The following is an 11,180-nucleotide window of genomic DNA, read 5'->3' on the forward strand; positions in this document are numbered from 1 at the left end:
ACTCTTTACTTCCCTAAAAATGTAAAAAGTTCTCTTATAAAATGAGGATAATAGCACTAAGTCCTAGAACTGGTGGAAAGGTTAAGGGGACAATGGGTAGGAAGTCTGCTGTGTACTGTCTAGCATTTAGTAAGCCGTGAATGAATCCTTATTCTTTTCCTCCCAGGAAGACAAACACACTGTCTGCATCCTCTTTTCACAATGATCTAAAAATCTGGAAATGTTTGGGAGCTTCTCTTTCTCTGATTGATAAACGAGCATAGTTTTGAGCACCCATAAAAACCAAACAATTTGGCAAAGAAGTTAAATGACTTGAGAGAATTTAGAAGAAGTTGTGTCCAGCTGCCTTGCTGCACTGTGCAGAGAAGGTATTTTTTTAGCCAGGTGAGATTTGGATATTGGCAGAGATGAAGCAAGAAGCCACATCGCTAGTAGTTAGTTTATAAAGGATTTCAAATCACATTCAGAAAGAGGGTTTAATACTTTCTTCCACTTACCGAGATTTACCGTGAGCTTTGTTCCCTTCCCAAACGTCAGTACAGAGCTACTGATTTGCTGAACACTGTGCTGAAGGTCTTTGCAAAAACAGGTAGTGTCAGTTTAATGAGGGCATCTTCGTAGAGCTTCCCAAGGACTAGAATTTTTCTCCAAAACCAAGTTCAGAGGAAGGACAAGTATGATGTCTTCTGTTTAGGTATATTCTAGGACTTCAGGGCTGAAGCATATGTCCAGATATATGATATGCACTTCATTGCATGGGAAGGCTCAGCAAGCCAATTGTGTATACATAGTCCTTGGTCCAAGGCAATCCCATAACTGATGCAATCTGTCATAAAATATAAACTTTTTCTGGAGAAGAAATTAGTTTTGCAGAATTTATAGGCAGTGTTGGATGGTTAGAGTCTTTGTAGATAGGGCAAGCCTTTTCATTCAGGCCTTTTCCATCTTTGTCTCAGTTTGTAGATGCTGTGCCTTTCTCCTGCTATCAAGTCCAGTTATTGTTCCTATTTCAGCAGACCTTTCCTTTCAACAAGCATGGAATGGTTTATCTGGTTTTGAAATTTGTAACTGTTTTGACTTCACTAAGTTTTGCATAAAGGATGTTTGGGGATGCAAAAAATGCCACCCTGCCAAGGACTATGACATTTTCCCTCTCTTGGGTCTGGGGTGGTCAGAGCTATGATCTACCTTGGTTTTGCCTTCAACCTTGGTATCAGACTCAGCTGGGTGTCCTCGAGCAAGTTTCCAGCCTCTCTGAGAGTCACTGTTCTCATTGGCAAAACTAAAGAGGTGGATAAGGAGAATTTTCAGGACTTTCCTTGCTGAGAATTTTTGATTTGATTTTCTGGATTTAATCTATTAAAAAATACTGTGCAATTTTTTTTCACTGGCCCATCTGATTTTTCTCCTAAACAAAATAAATAAGCAAACAGAAGAAAAGTAGGTCTCTACTTCTTAAATAAGGAAACGGAGTTTTCAAAGGTTACCATTTGAACTTTTTACAAGTTTGAAGTGAGATTTTTGGAACCAAAGCCACAGGGAGAATTGTCTTTTTCTTAGTATCTTCCAGATAATTAAAAAAACCAAACAAATAAATTGACACCTTTGGTTTAAAGATAGTATTTCTAAGCTCCACTCTTACTTGAGCACCTGTTCCAGAAGTAAACTTTTTATTTCCTTCCCACAGGAGCTGCTACCTTTACATAAACTACACACTCTGCTTACCCACGGAAAAGGTGATTTGATGTTTACAGCCTTTTCCCATCGGATAAGGGAATTCATTATCTAGCTGGGTGTTTTAGCCCTTGATTGCCACGTGTTAGGTACTAAGTTCTCCCACAGCACGTCTGATCGGAGGCACTCTCCTAGGCGTACAGCTAACCAAGCCCCTTTCTAAAGCATAGTGTCTCGGCGCTCTCCATCCAATGCCAGGCCCTTTCCTGGGGTTTTCTTGTGTTGAGCTGAGGCTTTCTCCACTCAGACCTAGTTCTGTCTCAAGGATGATGGGTGCAGGAGGAGGCCAGCTTCCTGTGAGCAGTGATTTGAGATTGCCCTTTACTAAAGCAGGCTAGGATACAGGCCATGAAAAGGGTAGTGCCAACTATGGCAGGGTGGCCCAAAATTCTCTGGCTCCACTGGGAATAGTGACTTCATTTCTCAAAAATCCAGCTGGTTGCTTCTTGCTGTCCCTGCTACTGTACAGACTATAAGAAGATAACTGCCAGTGGTTATTGCTGATTTCAACCTAGGGCAAGGAAGCTTCACCTAGGTGAAGAAGCCAGGCTCCCCTTCTCATTTCTGGAAGGACAAAAAGGGTCACTTCTATGTGGACTGCTGGGAGCCTAATTTCAGAAACATTATTCTTAAAATACTCCCTCCCTATAGACTTTACACATCAATGTAAGAAAACCAGCAACCGGGAAAATAAACCTCCCTATAAAATGATGAAATAAATGCTATAGTCAATCATAATGATTTTGGTTACCTGACATTTTAGGTTCTCCATGTTGTTGTGCACAAATTTTTTTTGAAACCAAGCTACTGACTCAGGGCCACTGCTAGCTATCTGTATCTTGGTCTCAAAGCTAAATTTGTTATTCATCCACGGTCTCTGGCTTGCTGACAAAAGCCCCATCTCCCTTCAGGCAATGACAGTGTCTTCTCAGAAACAGATCCAGATGATGCCTGGGAAAAGATGTATTCTCTTAATAAATATTTGTTAACTAGAATTGTGTTAAACATTCATATTTTGTTCATATTCCTTAAGGACTGCTTACATCTTTCAGCTGGAAAGCAAGTAATTCTGCCAGATATCACTTGCTGAGTTTCACGGTTTCTCTAGTTGTAGCTCCAAATGTCAACTTATTATTAATCCAATACCCACACTAAAGGGTCACTTTACAAAAACTAGAGGTGTCAGTGTGGTTCAAGCGACATGACACCAGCTGTGCTCTTGGCTTGCTAGGGAGGGAGATTCCTTTGCTCCCCAAAGGAATCCCCACTTCCCTGTGAAAGAGCAGCCCTTCTGCTCTCTTTTGGAGTAGATAGGAGGGAGCAGAGTGGATTTAGCCATGAAGATGATAAAGAAGATATCTAAATGTCATCGCTATGCAGAACCTTTTTTGGGGGAATCAAACTGATGGTTTCCCCCAAGGTTATTTTCAGTGCTTTTCTGTAGTCCAGATGCAATAGTAAGTGGGTTCCAAGTTGGCATCTGAGCCTAGGCCCCTAGGCTCTGATATATCACACATACTGAACCAAAAAATTACGATACCCTCCCATAAAGCAGTGTTTTCTTTTTTCCTCTTGCTGGGCAACAGGGAGCTCAAGCAATAGGAGAAAATAAACTAACTCTCAAGCTGGTTCTGCCACTTTGTACTTTAGTATTCTAAAATATGAGCCCCCAAAGAGAACTTAAGGGTTGATGCTGAGTCTCTGGGAGGTTAGTAAGAGAACTTAAGGGTTGATGCTGAGTCTCTGGGAGGTTAGTTTGCTCAAGATCATGTAGGTGGGTAAAGGCAGAGCAGAGCTGGGATTGGAACTCAGGACACTTGAGCCCCAGCTCTGCTTTCTGTGCCTCCTCTTTTGTGCCTGAGGAGGGCAAGGGCCTTCTCTGGGAGATCTTGTCTGTAGGGGCCACTGGCTGGCCCAGGGTATGAGCCTTGTCTTTAAACAGTGGATAAGTCATACAAAGGAGGACATGGCACATAGCTTGTGATTTTAGGGAGAGATAGAATTTCCTCATTCATTTAAAAAATTACATTCTGAAGGCTGCAGGCAACAACGATTGATAGCAAGGGAAATGGCCCATGAGATCCCAGGGAAGCCAAGGAAAAGATAGAGATTGAAAAATTTGCCCTTTACCAAAAGGATAATCCAACAGGGAGTTGGTTCTGATTATTCTCTCTGCAGGACTCATTATGGGGAGTGACATCAAGTGCAGAGATAGCAAATACAAAACGCTGTGCTGCTGCCTCCTGTCACTGTGCCCATGGTAGATGCTGCTAACAGAAGCATCACTCTTCTTCAGTACAGAAGGGTGTCTCTGGGAGGTAAGTTTGCTAAAGGTCATGTAGGTAACTCATGTAGCTCTTGGTAACTGAGATGCAACTTCCCTGCCCTGGAGACCAGCTGGAGAGAAGATCCTATGGATGGCTTGAGATGGGAGGAGCCAGTCCAGGTCTACAAAGCACTATCACTAACCTGGCTGGACCAAGACTGTTTTTTCCCCCTGCTGTTTCAGAAACGCCAGGGAAAGTCCTTCTTCCTCATTGGTGTTCTTCAAACCTTGGCTTTGTAGAGGTCACAGAACAAAAACCATGGTGATGCTCTTTATACTTCTTATTTGTAGTCAGAAAGGTCTTTCCACAAATTAGAGGCCCTGTAATGGCTGCGTTGCCTCTGTTTGGGGATGGAAGAGGTCTGCTGGTCCTTGTCCTTCCCCAATATGCTTCTTGCTACCCATCTTCCGAGCTCTGTCCTGGAATTCTAGAATGGAAGGTGGCACAGGAAGGAAGTGATGCAGGAGCTTTTCCTGGAGCTTTCATCCTGTTACCTCACGTTTACATCTTCCTAAGCCTTCCCTTTAATCCCATGTCTCTAGTCTTTCATAAGAGATCCAGTTGTATCCATCCAGATAAATTCCCCTGTGTTCTCAGCTGCTAAAGACGCCTTTTTGTAGATGAAAATGTCCCTTGTCCTGTCAGGATGCTAGTTTATATCCTTGAAGACAGTCCTCTTCGGGTGATTGGTGGGGAAAGGCCCCGTGGGCCAACAGAGAAGCAGCTGCCTGAGTCAGGACTGAAAGGGGAATGGAGACAGAAGAGCAGCTTTGACTTAAATTGTGAACAAAAATGTTTTCCTTCCCCGACCTATTTTCTGTCAACCTTCAGTATGACCTACATATGGAGATGGGATGTTAGAGCAGCAGAGGGCGCTGCAAGGTCAAAAACAAAGCTGCCCACCTCAAAGGACGCTGGGAGAAAAGTTCCTTTACCGAATGACTGGCTTGAGCAAGACCCAGGCTGTGGAACAAGGATGGTTTTGATCAACCCCATAGGCTCCACCCTAACTCTAACTGGTAATTTGGGCTAATGAAAGGCAGCCCTGCTTCTCAGCGGGTGAAGGTGCTGGCAGGACACCTGGTCCCTTGAGTCACACTGGCCGCTGGCCATAGAGTAACACACTTAAAGGAGAGAGGCTAGTTTTGAAGGATAAGTAAGTGTGTAATGAGTTACCAAACCTCAAAGGTCTCTCCTACCCCTATATTTCGGGGTAAATGAGTTATACCACAGTTGTGACTTTTGGGAGACCTAAGATCATTTGACTTGAAAGCTTATTTCTCCTGTTCTTCATACTCTTCAGGATGAGAAGGGCACAGCTGGCTCTTCAGATCTCCAGGGAATATAGCACTTTACGCCTCTGTGTTTGTAGCACTGGGAGCAAATTAAAGATGTGAAGTGTCTTTTCATTTTTTTAAATTGTTGATTGATGCAATATGTCTTTTGCCAGATTTCACAACTTTACTTTTTTATATTTACTCAGCATCTTTTCTTTGAATAGCTTTGATGAGAATAATGCTCTTTGGAGCTATATTCATCTGTCTATTTGATAAAATTGATAATAGCAGCAACCATCCCTAGTATTCATAGGTCATTTACATGCTGAGTGTATTGCATGTGTGATTTCATTTTATTTTCCAATACTCCTATAGAAAGGCTATTGTTATTATCTGCACTCTTATAAATGGAGAAATTGAGGCTGGGAGGGGTTAGGGCACATCTAAGATCATACAGCAAGTCAGTGCTAGAAGGATATGAACCAGGAAGGCTGGCTCCAGAAGCGTGCTCAGCTATGACCTTGCTTGGCTTTCTGAAAAGAGCCTTTCCTAAAGGGAGGCCATTGAAGGAATGCTGGGAGGACACCAGGGAAGAGAGGTTTCTGATTTTGCCACTCCAAGTGGCACTCAGGTTCTGAAACTTTGTATGAAGGGGACAGGATGTGAGCTGAGTGAGGATGCTTGAAGTCCATGTCTCTTCTCTCGGATGTGTCAGACGTAACTGAGGCTGGGTGCATAGAGGAGGAGTATCAGTTCAGCTTGAAAAGTTTGCTTGTCCAGTTAAGAAAGGGAGCCCTCAGCCTAGCGTAAATAGCAAGCCTGGGTAGGGACTGAGCAGAATCCATGGTTTGGAAGACCTGGAAAGGGCCTATCCATTAATAGCCTCTGCTTAGGAGGGTGGCCCCTGTCCTGAGCATTTCTCTTCCATATCCAGGGGGGCCGGAGATGCTCATATTAGGACTTTAGCCCACATGATATTTCCTTTTGGAGTCCTCCATGTGTAGGTTTGCCAGATAAACTACAAGATGTCTTGTGAAATTTAAATTCCACATTAACAATGAATACTTTTTAGTATAACCATGCCACAATATTGCATGTTTCAAATATTCTTTAAAACTTTGTACTTTATTTGAAGTGTACATTTAACTGGGTGTCCTATATTTTTATTTGTGAAATATGGTGATCTCATCTGTGCTAGTGGTGAATTTTTCAGTGCAGAAAGTTGCTTTGCTTTATAGCAAAAACGTTTATTGATCGTCTGTTAGGTGGCAGACACAAGCCTACGGGCTGGGAATGTTCAGTGAAAAGACAATGCCTTTAACTTACTGAAGCTTCTGTAATGGTGTGTGTGTGCGTGCGTGCGTGCGTGCGTGTGTGTGTGTGTGTGTGTGTGTGCGTGCGTGCGTGCGTGCGTGTGTGTGTGTGTGTGTGTTTCAGGAGGATGTGTTGAAAGGGAGAAGGAATAGATGCATAAATCTAATGATTTCAGATGGCAATATGAGGGGGAAACATGAACAGACAAGAAATTGAGGATTTTCTTAGCATTAATTTTTTTTGAAATTCTGTATTATTTCTACCCTTTTTTTCTGTTTTGCTTTTTTTCCTCTTTAAATAAATACAAAAAAAAAAAAAGAAATTGAGGAAGATGATGGGAGGTGGGAAAGTACTTTCCTTGGATTGCTCAGTGTTTTTGAGCTGAGATTTGTAAAAAACTGGGATCAGAGTTTTTGGCAGCTTAAAAAGTGAGCAGATAGAGGACCAGAAAGGAGACAGCCGTGTGTGAGAGGGAGCAAGAGAGCAAAGAGCAGAGGTAGGTGAGGCTGGGAAGGAGGCCGAGGATTTACATGGCATCACATGATCTACAGAAACCTGGAGAATGGATTTTCTAGGGACAAGAGCAAAGGAAGGGACCTTAAGGGAGCTGTTACAGTGGTCCTTGCAAGAGCCAGCGATATTGACAGGAAGTGGTGGCAGTGCAGACTGGAGAAGTAGTGGACTGAAGATACAGTTTTATGATAGAACAGATGGGTCTTACTGATGAGGAGGACACAGAGAAAAGGAAGATGAAGGAACTCTTACAGACACTCTCAGGCTAGGGAAATGACTTAGTGTTCTCAAGAGCAATGCCGTGGAAAATTGTATTTCTATGGCACGTGGCTGGGAAGGCCTGGCTCAGGAGTTCTGGCCGCCCCAGACACAGCGATCCCCCTGAACACTATCTCAGCAAGCCGGTAACCCACTTTTGGCAGTTCACCCACCAAAGCTCTGCTTTGATTAAGAATCTTCCAGTGGGGGCCAAGTGTGTGCTGTACAGGGCCCAATGAGAGAAGAGGAGTCATGCTACTGAAACGTCTTCCTCAAGTGTCTGAAATTTAAGATTTCATGAGCTTTATGTTAGGACAGAGCTTAGAAACAATCTTTCCCAACCCCCTTCTCTCCTCTTTATCCAGAAACATACTTGTTTATTCAATTTATTAAGTACTACAAAGTTACTCATTCAAATATTAGACTTATTGAGGTCTACAAAGTATATGCGACTAAGTTGAGTGCCATGAGACAGGATGCTCGAGTGTGATTGGTGGTTTGACCAGTCCGTCACCAGAGGCTGCAGAAACAAAGCAAACTGCTCTCATAGCAACTGGATATCCAAGTTCCTTCTCTCCCTTTCTTCCTCCCTTTTTCTCCTCTTTTCATCCTTCCTTTCTTTTTTCAGAGAGGGAAAACAATTTTCATTGTTAAAAGCATTAGGTCAAGACAAACCAGCATCACCATAAGCAGCCATTTCCTCGATGGAGACTTTGCCCAAGGGTTACAGCTGAGACAGTCACGTGGCTGCCCGGGCTGTCTGCTCCCCACTATTGCTATTTCCCTCTTGTCTCCTTCCTGTCATAAGCCATTAGATAGCCTCAGAGATTTCAGAAACCCCGTTTTAGTCTATATCTTCTGCCCTCGTACAAAAACAAGATGATTCTTATCTTGGGCTTCAGCCTTTTATTTTTCTGTAAGTGGATTCATTTGCTGACCTGCTTCTCATTCTGTACCTAATTCCCCTCCTCCATCCTGGTTCCCTTTCTCTGATTTGGAAGAGTTGGCCTCTTTGTCTCTTCCACTTGATTTTTCAGTCATTCTCTGCTTTAAACTGTCGTATTTTGTCCTTTCCTTTTTTCTCTCCTTGAGTTCCTCTGTGCTGGGCCTGTGTTGGGCTCAATCCCTATTTTCTTTTTTTCTCTTCACAGGTAAAGATACAGTGTGTAACACATTGACCCAGAGACCCCTGGACCAGATGGTGGAAAGTGGCAGCGAGACAACGTTGTTCTGCACCTATAGTACTGAAATCTCAGATCCAGATTTGTACTGGTACCGAAAAATGGCAGATCAGTCCTTGCAGTTCATCCTTTACAGAGATAATACCAGATCTCTTGATGCAGATTTTGTTCAAGGTCGATTTTTTGTGAAGCATAGTCAGACCCATAAAACTTTCCACTTGGTCATCTCCCCTGTGAGGATGGAAGACCAGGCGACTTACTACTGTGCTTTAAGTTCCCACAGTGATACAGGTGCTTGGGGAGTCTGCACACAAACCCCTGGGCACAGCTCGGCAGAGCCACCTCCAGGGTGATGTTATGTCCTGGGCCTGGTTTCTTTCTCTCAGTCATCTGGGGGGCTAGCCTGGCCTTTAGAAGTGCCCAATGTGACAACTGATTAATCAAAAGCCCACTTATATCCAGGGAACACTCTGGCTTCCAAAGAGCAGAGTATCTCCCACTTCTGACCCAGTGGGCCCTCACCCCCTGAGCACCTTGTGATTGGCAATGGACAGGTGCAGGGCTGAGTGTGCACTGTCTTTGTGTTCTGACATTGTGCTGTGTTAGCCACGAGGGTGTCAGAACGGTGCAGGGGAATGGTGTGGGGCCAGTCATAAGAGTGGCCATTGGCAGGGTTTTTATTTTAATCTCCATCATCATTTATTCATTATTGTGAGTTGGCCTGTTTTCATCTTTCAAACCAAGTTGGACACAGAGTTAGGAAATTAAAAAAATTAAAATTAAAAGTTTTTCTAATTTACCTTTTGTCTACGTCTTAGTATGTTTAGCTACCTTACTACCTCTGGGTGTCCTCTGATGCTTGTGCTTTTCTTACTTTACCTGGAGAACATTTTCCTTTCACTGAAGAATATCAAGGCCCTCCTTGATAGCTGTCTGTGAATCCCCGAATCCCAGTTCTCCAGGCCCATGTTTGGAGTGCAGCGGTGTCTCCAGAGGGGGCATTTCCTCCAGGGAAAACCAACTGAGTGTTGCTGGAACAGTGTACCTTGGTCTTTTGGACTCAGTCTTTCCTTTCATTTTTACTGACTTCTCTGCCCTGACAGACTATTAGAGTTATTTGACACAATCTTAGAAACAGAAGAGGCACTGACATTGTTTTACAGGGAAGTGAAGATAGATGCAGAGTCTTACGGCTGGTTAGGACTGGAGATAGAGGTTTGGTGCTTCACTTCCATGGCTCTCCTGGCTGCTACAGCCTAGGAGGTTTTCTCCACAGGCATTTTGGGTGACAGTTTATCTTCACATCATAAATAATGGGTGTAGCTGGGCTAGGTGGTGCACACCTATAACCCCAGCATTCTGCCAGCCTGAGGCAGGAGGATTCCATCTTTGAGCCAGGTCTGGGGAACTTAGTGATTTAGTGAGACTAACTAAGTGAGTTACAAAATAAAACTCACTTAGTGAGTTACAAAATAACTAAGAAGGACTGGAGATGTTGCTCAGTGCAAAGTTCAAGAGTTCAATTCCCAGTAATCCCCTCCTCCCTGAAACTGGTTGGAGAGTACCCACAATAGGGAACAACAGAAGGACCATAGGGTGAGGGGGCCTCAGGACCTGGGCAAATAGCCCAGAATCCTGGGGCTTCTGTTTTTCCACCTACTGAGTGTGTCACACAGCCATTGATGGTCCCATGTGTAATGGCTCCCGATCTGAAGGAAGCCAAATCTCCCCTGGCTCCTGCCTTAAATCTTTTCTGGAGGTTCCTTTTGGTAGGAGAAATTAATAGTCCTCTGATGTACCAGGGTGTCTGAATGCTGGCACACAGGCCAGAGGGTAGCTCCTTTGCTGCTGAGTATAGGACAGTCCTGAAGTTTGGCCCAGCTGACTGACACTGTCTTTACTTTGGGGATGCAGTGTGCTCTTGGAGCAGGAACTTTGACCTGATACTCTTGAGATCTTGGTTCTGTTTCTGGCAATACTCTTGCTTCAAAGAATAACTTTACTCATGGTGCATACTTTTTGAGTGGGGACAGCTTTTTCCATCTGAAAATGAAAGATCTTTCTATTCCTAGCAATTTCAGAGAAATATTCTGACAAACAAAAGGGAACTGAATCCAATATTTGAGAAACCAGCGTTCTTTACACATGCAAGGTGAAGTTGCGTGGGACTGTTTGCCCTTGAGTGGAACTGGCGTATCCGTGTAGATGTCTCTAAATCCAGCATTTGCTCACAGTGGTCCTGCCTTCTCTCATTAGGTTGTGAATACACTATGTGGAAGTCTGCAGTCAGCAGTGGCAGGGGAATTTGTGAGAGTCATTTTCTCACTTGTAATGTCATAACCCCCTGCTTCTCACCCATGGGAGCTAAGGAAACCACAATGTGAGGTTGCAGGGGCCCTTGGGCAGAGCTGTGGCCTTGCTGAGGTGGGAGTTGCAGGCTCCAAGCTGCACAAGCTGCTGATTATTGCTGTAATAATAGCAGCTGCAGCAGCAGGAAACCAGAACTGCGTCCCCCAGGCGAGAGCCTCAGGCTTGGGGCCCAGGAAGCCGCAGTGTGACCTATAAGCTCAGTGTGG

At 44.0% G+C, this 11,180-nt stretch overlaps 1 protein-coding gene and 1 gene segment (V, D, J or C); one reads left to right on the forward strand and one right to left on the reverse strand.

Annotated features, from left to right (window-relative positions):
* The window catches only part of LOC100719991 (T cell receptor alpha chain MC.7.G5-like), a 556,517-nt gene that overhangs the window by 68,403 nt on the left and 476,934 nt on the right, over window positions 1-11,180 (reverse strand).
* On the forward strand, window positions 7,994-9,483 carry LOC134473228 (T cell receptor delta variable 3-like). The segment is given in 2 exon segments: window positions 7,994-8,339; window positions 8,575-9,483. Coding segments are annotated over 2 exon segments (420 nt in total).

The sequence above is a fragment of the Cavia porcellus genome, unplaced genomic scaffold, assembly GCF_034190915.1.
Source record: "Cavia porcellus strain 051 isolate PalLab524CR breed Dunkin Hartley unplaced genomic scaffold, mCavPor4.1 scaffold_26, whole genome shotgun sequence".
Lineage (NCBI taxonomy): Eukaryota > Metazoa > Chordata > Mammalia > Rodentia > Caviidae > Cavia > Cavia porcellus.